The sequence below is a fragment of the Nerophis lumbriciformis genome, linkage group LG17 (assembly GCF_033978685.3).
Source record: "Nerophis lumbriciformis linkage group LG17, RoL_Nlum_v2.1, whole genome shotgun sequence".
Taxonomy (NCBI): Eukaryota; Metazoa; Chordata; class Actinopteri; order Syngnathiformes; family Syngnathidae; genus Nerophis; species Nerophis lumbriciformis.
Genome location: NC_084564.2, coordinates 24,423,122 through 24,439,482, shown reverse-complemented (window position 1 = coordinate 24,439,482; position 16,361 = coordinate 24,423,122). Strand labels below are relative to the sequence as shown.

The window sequence follows — 16,361 nt, the reverse complement described above, 5'->3', positions numbered from 1 at the left end:
GCATTGTCTTGCTGAAATAAGCAGGGGCGTCCATGAAAAACACACTGCTTGGATGGCAACATATGTTGCTCCAAAACCTGTATGTACTTTTCAGCATTAATGGTGCCTTCACAGATGTGTAAGTTACCCATGCCTTACAGCATAGGCAAGCATCAAAGGTGGTAGCAATTATGGCGCTCTGAAGTCACATGAGTGCTTTTTAGACTTAGACTGCCTTTTTATTGTCATTCAAATTTGAACTTTACAGCACAGATAAGAACGAAATTTCGTTACATAAGCTCATGGTAGTGCAGGATAAAAAAGCAATAAGGTGCATATATAAATAAATAAATATATATAAATAATATATAAATATATATATATAAAATAAATAAATATATATAAATAATTAAATAGATTACTGTACAGATTACAGATAAATATATTGCACTTTTTCACATGCGTCCATGTTTATGGATGTATGTTATATTGTCTTTTTTATTCCAGCGAGTTAATCCATTTTGGGGGGAGTTGAGGGGATAATTTAATTAAGATGCGTTCAAGAGTCTTACAGCCTGAGGGAATTTTTGACCAATCACCTGACCTGACACCCCTTCTCAACTGTCTATGCGACATCAAGGCTTGGTTAGCCCAGAATCTTTTAATAATGAATGAGGGAAAAACGGAAATTTCAGTTTTTGGTCCGGCCCTCACTGACTTGGGACCATTGCAAAATGATGTGCGTCCCAAAGTCACCAGCCTTGGCGCCACTATAGACAGCGATTTTAAACTTGACAAACAAGTCAATGGCGTTTTAAAATCGTGTTTTTATCATCTTTGTCTTTTAGTAAATGTAAAACCGTTTTTATCTTTTAACCTTTTTGAACATTGTCCCAATCTTGCTTTTGTAGCTCAATTTTGAAAGCAATCATCCTCTTCTCTGTGCATAGTCTTCGGAATGTCCTTTTGTCTTCCATGTTCTTCTTGTAGTTTCCATCATATATTGTAAAAACTGGCAGATGATTACTAACATCGGTTATAAGTAGACCACTTGTAGTGTTATTATCAAAATCATAGGTAAAAATATTATCAATAAGCGTGGCACAGTGTCCTGTGATTCTGCTTGGCTTTGTGATTTTAGGATATAAACTGATGCTGTACATTGTATCAATGAAGTCATCAATAGACTTTTGCTTGTTAGGGTTCAATAAGTCAATATTAAAGTCACCACATAAGAACATTATTCTTTGACCATTGTCCATGTAAGTAGCCTTGATCCATTCTTCAAATGTTTCTATACTTGACTTAGGTGATCTATATATACAACTGATGAATATGTTTTTGCTTTTTTCCGGACATATTTCAATTGTTATACATTCTAAGATATTATCTATAGCAAATGACATGTTTTTTACCACTTTGTAGTTCAGGTTCTTCATCACGTACACAGCTACTCCTCCTCCATTTTTGTTGGTTCTGTTGATGTAGTTTAGTTCATATCATTCCAGATCAAATCTATTCCTTTTTTATCATCAATCCATGTTTCTGTGACAGCAATCACTTTGAAGGGTTCGTTGATGTGTTCCAAAAAGTTCTTAATATTGTTGTAGTTTGCATACAAGCTTCTGCTATTAAAATGAATAATTGACAATTTGTTATCACATTTAATGTTGCTATTATATTGATGGTGTGTTTCCAGTAGGGCTTACTAAAAAACATTTTATACTGCATTCAGGGGATATTTTGGTCAACACACTTACAGTCCACTACTGAGGGACCTGTGGCAACACAACTGGCCTTTGGAGGCTAGGCTACCTTAAAACATAAATTTAACATATTGTACAGTGTACACAAACGGGGCCCAAGTAGGGCTGGGCGATATATCGAATATACTCGATATGTCGCAGGTTTGTGTCTGTGCGATATAGAAAATGACTATATCGTGATATTCGAGTATACGTTCTCACACAGTTGCTTTTAGCTGCGGGCATTACACTACAGGCTTTTATCACTCTTTCTTGTCTTTCCTTCTCACAGAGACATAAAACAAGCGCACCTTCTTACATGCGTCACATACGTATACGCCCTTGCGGAGCAGACAGGTATCAGCATGGTTAACGTTAGCTGTGGTGCGAGTGGTAATAGGAGAGAAATAAGGTGCGAATCTGGTAACAAATGAAGGAAGAATTAATTCCCAAGAAAAACAGCACAGGGTCCATCGTCTGGCGGTGGTTTGGCTTCAAGTGGGAATATGTCGAACAGACAACCGTAATTTGTCAAGTGTGGGGCAAAAGCGTTGCTACAAAAAGTAGCATTACTGCTAAAATGTAGCATCATTTGAAAAGTCACCCGCTAGAGAATGAGGCGTGCTTGAAACTCCGCATGTCAACATCTCCGTTCGGTGCCACAACAACAAAATGTCGAGGCAACCATTTCCAGATCAACACTTTATGAAAAAATAGTCAACAACAGAAGGAGATAACGTCCGCAGGAACCTACCACATAGCGAAGGACTTACACTATTTGATTTCCTATTATGCAGCTCATTTTTATTTGACAGTTATTGAAATATCTTGTGTGACATCATGCACAAAAGAGCACTTTATTTGTTTTAAACAATTGTAGTGGCGTTCTGTACAAAACGTGCACTTTAATTTAGTGTTGTTTTGATAAGTCATCTTAGTGACATCATGCACAAAAGTGCACTCATAGCTTGTTTTAAAATGTCTCTGACAATCTTGCACTTTCTGTTTTGAAATGACATGAACGTTTGTGCCACTGCTTAATAACTGTGTAATAAATACAGTTTTGGTCAATTGACTTAGTTGTGATTTCCCTCTCTGCATGAAAGTTTAAAATGAGCATATATTAACGCAGTATGAAGAAGAATGTTTTAATGTAGACACATAGAATCATCATACTGCTGTGATTATATGCACCAAGTGTTCATTCAAGGCTAAGGCAAAATATCGAGATATATATCGTGTATCGTGACATGGCTTAAAAATATCGAGATATTAAAAAAAGGCCATATCGCCCAGCCCTAGGTCCAAGCCTAGCACAATGCCAATAATGCATGAAAGTTGGTGAACATTGAAATGAAAAGCAGGCTGTAAGGTACCTAATAAAGGGTTGAGTAAGTGTAAACAGAAACGATGTTTCCTTTTACATTGACAAGCTCTTCCTCATTAATCTTGTCTACTGTCGCCCTCACTCTCTTTCCTTTCTTTGATTTTTTTTTTTTTCCTCTTCTCCCCCTCTTCCAGCCGCCCTCACGGCCTGTCTTTCCCTCCGCAGGCATGTTGTGACAGGGTGTAGAGCTGTGTTATACTGAGTTCTCTGCGCCAAGTGCACATTATCCTGTAATGCTTAACACCAAGGTTGGAATAAAAGGGCATGCTTGGAAATTACAGCTTACGTCGCTTTGGCACTTCGCACAATAGTCAGAGAAAAACGTGCGTATGTGTGCGTGGGGGGAGGGGGGGTTCCTCCTAGAATGTCCTGAATTCCGTGTTTTAATGGCGGTGTTGAACATATGGGCCAAGTGGTGACAGTTGTGGAAGTCTGTGCGAATGTAACTCAACTTTCCACAGCATAAGTCATGTTGTGTTTCTTTTGATAGTTAATTGTATTAAGGATGTGCCGACCGATCGGCAGACAAACTCAAAAAGTGCATAATCGCAATTGCCGATTAATGCTGAACACAAACGCCAATCCCCTCTGACTAATACTGTGTTTATTTGTAGTTCCCCTGTTGACAAGATAGCAGCTAATTATAAATTGCATTTATTAATATCTTAAATATCATAATCAAGTATTAGGAGTAGGACAAGGCTTATTGTGTTCAAGTATGTAAAATATCCATGAAATGCCGAAGTCTGCTTTTTTAAGCAATAATTTTTTGCGTCGAAATATCACATATCTGATACAAAAAAAATTTGTTGCGCGCTCACCTCAGCCACAAATACTCGCTGTTCCTTTAACCCGGGGGTCAGCAACCCGCGGCTCTTTGGCTTCGCTCTAGTGGCTCCCTGGACCTCTTTCAGAGATGTGTGAAAATGGAAAAAGATGAAGAAATTTTTTTTTTTTTATTTAAATATATTTTCTGTAGGAGGACAAACATTCCTAATTGTTAGAAATCCCACTGTTTGTTATACATGTTTTACAGATCAGTATTTGTTAAGCACCATTTGGTCCTACTAATTTCAACGATCCTTGAACTCGTCGTATTTTGTATCAATCAATCAATGTTTATTTATATAGCCCTAAATCACAAGTGTCTCAAAGGGCTGCACAAGCCACAACGACATCCTCGGTACAGAGCCCACATAAGGGCAAGGAAAAACTCACCCCAGTGGGACGTCGATGTGAATGACTATGAGAAACCTTGGAGAGGACCGCATATGTGGGTAACCCCCCCCTCCCTCTAGGGGAGACCGAATGCAATGGATGTCGAGTGGGTCTGACATAATATTGTGAGAGTCCAGTACATAGTGGATCCAACATAATAGTAAGACTCCAGTCCATAGTGGGGCCAGCAGGAAACCATCCCGAGCGGAGACGGGTCAGCAGCGCAGAGATGTTCTCAACCGATGCACAGGCGAGCGGTCCACCCCGGGTCCCGACTCTGGACAGCCAGCACTTCATCCATGGCCATCGGACCTGTGTGTCTCCCCCTCCACAAGGGATAGGGGGTAGCAGAGGAGAAAGGAAAAGAAACGGCAGATCAACTGGTCTAAAAAAGGGGGGCTATTTAAAGGCTAGAGTATACAAATTAGTTTTAAGATGGGACTTAAATGCTTCTACTGAGGTAGCATCTCTAACTGTTACCGGGAGGGCATTCCATAGTACTGGAGCCCGAATAGAAAACGCTCTATAGCCCGCAGACTTTTTTTGGGCTCTGGGAATCACTAATAAGCCAGAGTTCTTTGAACGCAGATTTCTTGCCGGGACATATGGTACAATACAATCGGCAAGATAGGTTGGAGCTAGACCGTGTAGTATTTTATATGTAAGTAGTAAAACCTTAAAGTCACATCTTAAGTGCACAGGAAGCCAGTGCGGGTGAGCCAGTAGAGGCGTAATATGATCAAACTTTCTTGTTCTTGTCAAAAGTCTAGCAGCCGCATTTTGTACCAACTGTAATCTTTTAATGCTAGACCTAGGGAGATCCGAAAATAATACGTTACAGTAGTCGAGACGAGACGTAACGAACGCATGAATAATGATCTCAGCGTTGCTAGTGGATTTTGTACAACTTTTTCCGACGCTGCCACAGAAAGACATGTTTTATGCCACTATTCCTTTGTCTCATTTTGTCCACCAAACATTTTATGCTGTATTTACATGCACAAAGGTGAGCACAAAGTTGTTAAACTGTCAATAGCATTCACAATAAATGAAATAAAACATTTACAGTTAATACATGTGATCAGTATTGGTATCAGCTGATCTCACTCAAAGATAGTTGGTATCGGAATCGGAAGCATAAATCCTGATCCGAACATTCCTAAATTAGATGTGAGCGACTGAATAGTGCCTCTGCTGGTTTCAGGCAAGTAGTGCACTCCATTTTGCAAACAATGCTTTATGATGCGGCTAAAGTACAATTTACTTGTTAAAAAAAAGGAAACATCCATTCATCAATCCATCCATTTTCTACCGCTTGTCCCTCGCGGGGTCGCGGGGGTGCTGGAGCCTATCCCAGCTGCATTCGGGCGGAAAGCGGGGTAGACCTTGGACAAGTAGCCACCTCATCGCAGGGCCAACACAGATAGATGGACAACATTCACACAAATCTCGATAAAAAATAATTGACTTAATGTGCATGAAAATGTACCCGAATCACTTGTTATTGTAATGCAGATTTTTTTCTATTTGTTCAACATGTAAACACTGACTTTGGCATTCGTGTTGTCCATGAGTTAAAACTGTTGCTGCTGTGTTCATGCATGAGTAATTGTTGGTGTGTGTGTTCATACACTATTTCCAGTTTCAGCTACTCAATTCTCCTGTGTTATACCCCAGTCTTGTCTTGTCAACCTTGTAAAAATATACTGGAACATGCAAAGCAAACAACAGACACCTTGCACCGACACACACACACACACACACACACACACGCACACGCACACGCACACACGCACACACACACACACACACACACACATACTCTGCAGTCACATTGGCGTAACCAAACAATATGCAACTTACAAGATAGCCTGAAGTGTGCACTGTCTAAAATAACCCTTTGGGGGGTGGAAGGAATGCAAACGAAGTCAGGCAAGCGTTGAGATTCAAACACTGAAATTCACTCTTCTCATAGTTTCCCCCCTGTCGCTCCCTCTTCCCCCTCTCCATTTAACATATACGCACTCTTTTCTTTTTATTGACATGTGGCTAAATCACGGCCAGAACTTCAATGAAAATGACACTAATCTGCAGTTCCCATAACACACGCACATCAATTATTAACACCTACAATGACCCAACCACCCCCCTCGTCTCTTTTTCTTCTGGGTCTCATCCATCTTTCTCTGCGGCGCATATCTCCCTTGATGGATGTGGACATTTTAAAAGCTCTCATGTGTTTTAGCTAAGTGCTGTGGTAGGCTCTTAACATGACATTTTGACTTGTTTTTATTCCATTTTAAAATCAGTGTTTCTTGAGTTTTCTAAGAATGGTGAAAAAAGACCAGTTTGTAGCTGAGATAGGCTCCAGCGCCCCCCGCCACCCCAAAGGGAATAAGCGGTAGGAAATGGATGGATCTTTTATATGCTTATTAGCACAAAAATTAAATATATAAGTGTCTTTCTTTAGATGATGTACAAACCCCGTTTCCATATGAGTTGGGAAATTGTTAGACGTAAATATAAACGGAATACAATGATTTGCAAATCCTTTTCAACCCATATTCAATTGAATGCACTACAAAGACAAAATATTTGATGTTCAAACTCATAAACTTTGTTTTTTTTTTGCAAATAATAATTAACTTAGAATTTCATGGCTGCAACACGTGCCAAAGTAGTTGGGAAAGGGCATGTTTACCACTGTGTTACATGGCCTTTCCTTTTAACAACACTCAGTAAACGTTTGGGATTTGAGGAGAAACATTTTTTAAGCTTCTCAGGTGGAATTCTTTCCCATTCTTGCTTGATGTACAGCTTAATTTGTTCAACAGTCCGGGGGTCTCCGTTGTGGTATTTTAGGCTTCATAATGCGCCACACATTTTCAATGGGAGACAGGTCTGGACTACAGGCAGGCCAGTCTAGTACCCGCACTCTTTTACTATGAAGCCACATTGATGTAACACGTGGCTTGGCATTGTCTTGCTGAAATAAGCAGGGGCGTCCATGGTAACGTTGCTTGGATGGCAACATATGTTGCTCGAAAACCTGTATGTACCTTTCAGCATTAATGGCGCCTTCACAGATGTGTAAATTACCCATGTCTTGGGCACTAATACACCCCCATACCATCACAGATGCTGGCTTTTCAACCTTGCGCCTATAACAATCCGGATGGTTCTTTTCCTCTTTGGTCCGGAGGACACGACGTCCACAGTTTCCAAAAATAATTTGAAATGTGGACTCGTCAGACCACAGAACACTTTTCCACTTTGTATCAGTCCATCTTAGATGAGCTCAGGCCCAGCGAAGCCGACAGCGTTTCTGGGTGTTGATGATAAACGGTTTTCGCCTTGCATAGGAGAGTTTTAACTTGCACTTACATATGTAGCGACCAACTGTATTTACTGACAGTGGGTTTCTGAAGTGTTCCTGAGCCCATGTGGTGATATCCTTTACACACTGATGTCGCTTGTTGATGCAGTACAGCCTGAGAGATCAAAAGTCACGGGCTTAGCGGCTTACGTGCAGTGATTTCTCCAGATTCTCTGAACCCTTTGATGATATTACGGACCGTAGATGGTGAAATCCCTAAATTCCTTGCAATAGCTGGTTGAGAAAGGTTTTTCTTAAACTGTTCAACAATTTACTCACGCATTTGTTGACAAAGTGGTGACCCTCGCCCCATCCTTGTTTGTGAATGACTGAGCATTTCATGGAATCTACTTTTATACCCAATCATGGCACCCACTCGTTCCCAATTTGCCTGTTCACCTGTGGGATGTTCCAAATGAGTGTTTGATGAGCATTCCTCAACTTTATCAGTATTTATTGCCACCTTTCCCAACTTCTTTGTCACGTGTTGCTGGCATCAAATTCTAAAGTTAATGATTATTTGCAAAAAAAATATATGTTTATCAGTTTGAACATCAAATATGTTGTCTTTGTAGCATATTCAACTGAATATGGGTTGAAAATGATTTGCAAATCATTGTATTCCGTTTATATTTACATCTAACACAATTTCCCAACTCATATGGAAACGGGGTTTGTACATGAAATATGAAACATTTTAACATCCCAGTTGCTGCTGTTTGTAGGCAGGACTCTCCTCTACAGTGTATTGCTCTCTGGGTCGTTGATACGGGCCGCGGGCGTTATGATGGCTGCTCACTGCTTGGCAAGACAGGATGGGTCAAATACAGAGACAAACATACGTCGTACATGCAGCAATAAAAAAAGTATAGAACAACTTAATTGGCAGCAAGCGGATTCTGATGTTCATGAGTCATACATCCACCACAATGCCACTTCTATATGAGCGCTACATTATGTCTGCTACTGTATGTGTATGAAAATATATTTCAATCAGTTTGGCATCATTTTCTGAATGTACATCATCTATATTTAATAATAAAATCAATTATCACTGGTCTAGTTCCTAGGTCAGGGTTATTCTACTCAGTATTCAGTTCAAAATATGGGAAACAAACATTTTCGCAGCAAATTTCAAAAATCACTGGAGCATAGGCGGCGATCTACATTTCTGCCAGTGGGTGCTTGGTGTGTGTGTGTATTTGAAAAAAAATAGACGTTCAGCCAAGTTAATATCCCATATGATTTGTGGCTTTATTATTTTGTAAAACGGACCAAACTCGCCAAAAAATTAACTACAAGATTGAATTTTCAAAAATTATTTTAAAGATTGAAAGTTGCCATCAATCCCATGCGGGTGCTCGGCATTGTCCGTTGGTGCTCGGGCCCCGAAGCACCCATGGAATCGGCGTCTATGCACTGGAGTGCCTCTGTTGTATAGAGGAAATTAACCACTGTGAACTCATTGGCAGATCCTTGCTTTGACATTTTAACCTTGCAAACAAAAATAATGGGGTCCGAACTTGTGATTTATATAACTGAGGCGTTTCACAAGGCACCCCTTTAAGTCCTCTCCTTTTTGACGATTGTTTTTTAATGTGATTTATGTAACTAATAGATGTGGGGTAAATCATCAGTTTTTAGATGCATCGCAATTCGGACATGAATGATTATAAAATCGATTAGTAAACGTCAATAATCATATTTACTGTAAATAGAGTAATGCCGACAGTTCTCAAATTTAGCTGACTACAGCAAACCACTGAAAGATTGTAGGGCACTTATGTTCTAGTTTTGCACACATTTCCATTAATTTCACTATAGACTGGACTCTCACAATATTATGCTAGATCCACTCGATGTTCATTGCACCGATCGCCCAGGGGGGGCGGGGTGGGGGGGGGGGTCAAATCCAAGGTTTCTCATTGTCATCCCATTGAGTTTTTTCTTGCCCTGATGTGGGATCTGAGCCGAGGATGTCATTGTGGCTTGTGCATCCCTTTGAGACACTTGTGATTTAGGGCTATATAAGTAAACATTGAATTAATGTGATGGGAATAGGGATGTCCGAGAATGGCTTTTTGCCGATATCCGATATTCCGATATTGTCCAACTCTTTAATTACCGATACCGATATCAACCGATACCAATATCAACCGATGTATATACAGTCGTGGAATTAACACATTATTATGCCTAATTTGGACAACCAGGTATGGTGAAGATAAGGTCCTTTTGAAAAAAATGAATAAAATAAAATAAGATAAATAAATTAAAAACATTTTCTTGAATAAAAAAGAAAGTAAAACAATATAAAAACAGTTACATAGAAACTAGTAAGTAATGAAAATTAGTAAAATTAACTGTTAAAGGTTAGTACTATTAGTGGACCAGCAGCACGCACAATAATGTGTGCTTACGGACTGTATCCCTTGCAGACTGTATTGATATGTATTGATATATAATGTAGGAACCAGAATATTAATAACAGAAAGAAACAACCCTTTTGTGTGAATGAGTGTGAATGGGGGAGGGAAGTTTTTTGGGTTGGTGCACTAATTGTAAGTGTATCTTGTGTTTTTTATGTTGATTTAATAAAAAAATAAAAAAAAATTAAAAAAAAGAAAACGATACCGATAATAAAAAAAACGATACCGATAATTTCCGATATTACATTTTAACGCAATTATCGGACATCTCTAGATGGGAATTAATTTAACTGTTTCTTATTGCAAATGCACTGTTTTTAAAAGTTGCAATTGATAAATGCTTATTTAGCGAAACAAAAAGAAATGTGAAACTGCATCAATATACATAAATTAAAGATGCATCAAGAATCGATTTTTAATTCAATCATAGCTCCTGAATCGTAATCGAATTGTGAGGTCAGTTGTTCAACTTCATTAGTTATAATAGTAGTGTTCATCAAGGTTCTGAGATTCTTAAAAACACTAGAGTGTTGTCATGGATATATTTGACTAGCTTTTTTTTGCAGAAGGTCCTTGAAAACATCAGAGAGCTCCTCTAACTCTAACACAATAAATAGACCAAAATCAAATGTCTGCTGTAGAAGACGCTGGTTCTCTGGAATATACATTGTAGGAACGGGAACTAATAGTTAAGGGAGAAGTCTGCCCCCCCTGGTCTTCAGTTTTCTGGAAATGTGGCCCCCCCAAAACAATTAAGTTTTATATCCCAGTTTTAGATTCTAAAGCTCTTTTTCGCTATATGTGTCCAAACATGCAGACCTTTGTTGTGCACGATACATCCATCCATCCATTTTCTACCGCTTGTCCCTTTCGGGGCCGGGGTACAGTCATGTGGAAATATAGGACGCCACATGGTGTATGTTTGTGAAAAGATAACTTTTTTACTCCTGAACCGCTGCTCACAAAAGCACCATCATAGTGTTGCCCGTGCCTGCAGTATTCTAACAACTACACCACACGGTGGTGCTTTTATTAAAAGTTTGACCTAGAAATGGAACTGTCTTGAAATTTCTCACACAGCTCAATGCGCCCGACAAAACACCCTCTGTAAATGATGGATGCTGACCCGGATCACCACCAAATTGGGTACACACCTTTAGGGGACCGTCAAGCACATGTCTGTAAACTTTAAGCAAGATTAGTTCAGAAAAATGGCTGCCATTGAGAAAACGTCTTTGCATGGGCATTGGTGTGAAATTAGATGGATGCTGGCATTTCATTCAAAGCTTTTGAAAACAACCCACAGGGCAGGGATATCAGACTCAAACGTATAGAGGGCCAAAATTAAAAGCACACTTTAGATCATGGGGCCAAACAGGATTAATTGAAAATTTGTGTTAGTTTCTGCTTGAAGAGTTCTAGTTTCAGACAGTTTGAAAGCCTTTGAATGTGTTGTGACTGATGAGAAACAGAGAGAGAGGCTGTGGATGGTTTTTGACTTGTTTTAATAAAGTGATTGTTGATGGACCAGCACCTCCTCATCCTTTTAACATCGGGGCAAAAGCTACAATTATGTTGAATGCACTCAATAAAAGCAGAACCGGGGCAACCTGTAACCATTATCAGGAAGTCTGTAAATGAGGGCAATTCCCAGGAATATTCCGCAAAATCCAGAACACTTGGCAAGTCTAAGCATGCGTCTGAGGAGCTAGTGTTTCCCAGCATGCCTTGTTGCTGTTACAATTATCAATTTTGACTGTGTTATAATGCTTCTTTGTCTTATTTGCTACAGACAGGCTTTAATACATAAAGTAGTGTCGTTTTGAGGCGTGTACAGTTAAACTATTGCTACTTCAGGTGGTAATCTGACACCCTTAGTAACAATATTTAGTGCAATGAAATGGACGGTGATTTTCAAAGGATGCTGCGACCCGGGAGTTTGACACCTGGGCCATAGGGGTTTTTTTATGATAAAAATATCATCATAGTAGGTCTTGTATTGTGTTTGTGTTAATTAATTGTATTGTCTATTCGTGACAGTCTTTATTTGACCGCATTCTGCTCTCCTTTATGCTCTCTTCTACAGGGAACCGTTTTTTCCTGACCTCATTTGGCGCTCTGTATATCTCAGAAGTGCAGAAGGAAGACGCTCTGTCCACCTACCGCTGTATCACAAAGCACAAGTACAGCGGAGAGACTCGGCAAAGCAATGGAGCAAGGCTTTCTGTTATGGGTATGTGACCTCTTCATACAGACTCGGGAAGTAAACTCTACTTTATGTTGATTAATCTACCCTGCTTCAACCTTATAGACCCTACGGAGTCCACCCCGTCTGTGCTGGACAGTTTCCAGTCCGGTGAGGTGAAGGTAGGGCACAACGTGGAGCTGCCGTGCATCGCATCAGGCTACCCGAACCCCGCCATCAGGTGGTTAAAGGACGGGCGGCCACTGCCGATAGAATCCCGTTGGACGCGCCACATCACAGGCCTCACGATTTCCGACTTGAGGTTGGAGGACAGCGGCAACTACATCTGTGAGGTCACCAACAGTTTCGGCTCCAAAGAGGTGACGGGTCACCTCAACGTCATAGGTGGGTAAAGAGAGTATGAGGAAACATCTTAAATTGTATGGTGGACAATTGATTATTTTAAGTAACCGATCAAAAACGGGGGAAGTCAGTTTGGAGATTGGGCAGACTGGCCATGAAGCACATCACTACACAACCCACAGACATGCTGTGACAGGACATGAGAGCCATAACACACACACACGCAAGCTGCCTACAAAGAGAGTTCTCCTGTGCACTGTGAATTGCACCCAAACACACACATCCAGACGCCTAGAGCACCTCACACAAGCTGCTTTATTGTTCAGTGACATTTTCGTCCCTTTATGTCTGATTTTCATTGCAGTTTAGCACACGCACATACAGTATGAATACAGATGCTGCAAAATAATTGATGTAAACCAAAACACGGTTAACTGACTCGCACAATAGGTGCAAATCTGAGGCCTATTTCCACTAAGCACGCACCATTTTTTGCATTTTTATTGTCAAAAAATGTATTCGACACCTTTCTTCTCCTGTACTGAGCAAAAAGGTTTAGAGGTAAAACTGCAGTATTTCATGATAAACAGCCTCATTCCAATACAAAGTAAGACTAACCTACAGTACAGTAGAGTCCGCCACTATGATTCTTTATAATTGGTCAAGCTCAAAGATTTATTTTGGGAGGGGAGAATGCGATAGTTTGTATCCATCCATCCATCCATTTTCTACCGCTTATTCCCTTTGGAGTTTGTATCTATTAGTGGTTGTACTGTCTGAAAATAAGGTAACACTACTTAAAGAAGACAACTCAAACACTTGTCCCAGGTGGAAACCCATCGCTTAGACTAAAGCGTGTCTCTTTAGACTGGCCACAAGCTCATAGATTGGCTTCCTGGCACCGCCTTCTTGTCAACGTGACACTGATTGACAGAATGCATCAGCTGTCCAATCGGCAGTCAGATGCGAGATTAGGGCCAGTCGTGATCATTCACAGGAGAGATATTTGTGATATGGAATTAAAAACGGTTGAAATGATTTAAAAACATTTGCTGTGTTGCTGTTAACCAGTTGAGTGAGAGGATAAACTTTTTCAAACACAGCTTCTGTAAAATGGGTGTATGATACTGTACATTGTATCGGACCAGGAAAGGAACAATTTACAGGGGTAGCACGAAGAGAATATTTTGTTTAGCATGTATTCCTAAAAATACAAGGAACACACTTAGACAACTAGTGCGTCCCAAAGATCAAACACCACACACCCACCAAAAAATCTGGTGTATGATGTCCAGTGTAACTGATTCATATATTGGGGAAACAAAACAACCACTAAGCCGATGTATGGCACAGCAAACTCTTCAGGTCAAGACTCGGCTGTCTATCTGCACCTCAGGGAGAAACAGAATTCCTTTGAGGACAAATATGTACAGACTCTGGACAGGGAAGATGTATGGTACGAAAGGAGAGTGAAGGAAGCCATCTACGTCAAGGTTGAAAAAGCAACCCTGAAAAGAGGAGGTGGTTTTGCGACACAAACTTTCACCCACATACAACACCGTCCTTTCAACCATTCCTGAAAGACGACAGTTTAGCCTCTAGCAAATAACAAGAATTGCTCCTTTTGTGTCATTTTTACAACTGAATGGAATGCTAATGTGGGTGATTCCAATCTAATGACTGATTTTGGACTAGTATTGGTCATTTCACAATGATCATTTTGCCACACAATACCAAAATGCTTACAAAGGGAAATTCTTATTTAACGACTGTCGTTGGTATTGACAGACGGGTTTCTTCTTTGCATCTCAACAGTTGATATTTTTACTACAATAGGACAGAGCCACCCTTCCCCGAACCCGCCCTCAATGTGATGGAGGATAAATAATTGGAGTTTTGGTACCAGCTTCTAGTCTAGATCTGACCAATTTAAGTCTATGAGCATGAAGTGATGAAACTTACTTGGATGACAGGTGAAATGTCGTCTATGACGAACTGAACAGTCCATTTGCATCCAATTGAATGCCCTAAGAATACAATGACCTGGATGACTGAGAACATCCAATGACATGATTCATTTTAGGTTGGATACCCTAAAAATGGTACAGGAATATGAAAAGATTGGCTCGGAAAGTTGCGGACTACTGTAACCACCTCAGGTTCAACTTGTAGACAAAATGGCCTCATACCCACAAGCGTATGCCTTTGTTCTACAAAGATAGGCACAATCCTGATTTAGGCACAAAAACAACTTATGAACAAAAGAGTAAGACAAGTCAATTTGACAATTGAAGCCTCAAGGTAAAATCTGACAAATTACTCCTCAAATTATAACAAATCCTGCCGGAAGAGGTCTATGAAAAGATAATGAATTTCACAACCAAAGCCCAACTTGCACAACACGACAAATCCCACGTAAGACAAAGTTTCAGAATGTTCTACTTGGTAAAAACACTTCCACTTTAGAAGACGTCACTTGGAGGCAAGAAAACCGGGAACTGAGAACACAATGACTTGGATGAATAAGAACATCCTTAAACATGTTTTTATAATCCAAAACATTAGGGGTGTATCGATTCGTTTAAACAACAAATCAATTTTTTTTAGAATGATATGGGTAGAAACGATTCAGTAACTTTTTAGCAAAAAAATCAACCAGTGTAACTGTGAAATAAATCCTGGATACTGGACACTACAGGTGAAGTTTCCTATACTCCTGATATTTTTTGTAAGGGATTTATGTAAAAGTGAATTATGGATACAAGCGCATAAACAACAATTATTGGCCAATGCATTCTCATTTTATTTGAATAAAGGGCAACCGATACTTTAGGTCGCGTTTACAAGAGGAAACCTTTTCTGCCCACTTTTTTAACATTCAAGCAATTAAAAAAAAAAAAAAACTACAGTAACCAACATTTTAAGAGTAGATTTACCTGCTAGATAAAGTTCCCCGATCCAGCCATATCCGTATTCTGTCCCAGGCGTGCAAAAGCATGTATGCCCCCTCATCCCTGTTGATGGCGTTAGCCCCTCGCTTCCTAATTTCCATAGCCTCCTAGATCTATCGCTTGTATTTATTTATTTCTCTTGAAATGACTTCTCCTTGTGTTTCGGAAGTCGATGCGTCGCCGTAAGTGTCATTTCCGTTTTGTCTGTTGCGTCTTTATCATTGTGTTATGTCATTCGTCATTTTTGTGGCTTTTGCAATCGTGCTGTAACTGAAAGTTGGAGTTTTGTAATACCCCGCAGTGAAGAAGGAGAGACACATTCAGAAATACACTCTCAGATGCTTTATCAACAAGCTGTAGCAAACTAAAGGACTCCAAACACACATAAATAAGAGCTGCTGTTCGCCACAACTCATGTTTTGATACTCAACATCATCATCAGTTGCGCTCAGTCGTCATGGAGAGCGGTCACATCTTGCTGTACATATGTACCAAGTCAGACCTACTCTGTTCCAATGACAATTTCTCTGATGATGCAATTGTTGATGACTGAAGTGTTGATTCCAACCAAACTTAACCCCCCCCCCCCCCCCCCCCCCCCCCCCACCCCCTTCCATATCCCACACCCCGGATTGTAAATAATGTAAATAATTCAATTTATATACTGTGATGATTATCTTGTGTGATGACTGTATTATGAAAATAGTATATATCTGTATCATGAATCA

The 16,361-nt window shown here is 40.0% G+C and overlaps 1 protein-coding gene across 2 annotated transcripts in view; it reads left to right on the top strand.

The window, feature by feature from the left end:
- Positions 1-16,361, top strand: part of dscaml1 (Down syndrome cell adhesion molecule like 1) — a 314,329-nt gene that overhangs the window by 173,449 nt on the left and 124,519 nt on the right. For both annotated transcript variants that reach the window (XM_072915009.1, XM_061972936.2), the window contains exons 4-5: positions 12,221-12,367; positions 12,446-12,724. In XM_072915009.1, coding sequence (XP_072771110.1) covers positions 12,221-12,367; positions 12,446-12,724 — 426 coding nt within the window. The remainder of the gene's footprint in view (positions 1-12,220; positions 12,368-12,445; positions 12,725-16,361) is intronic.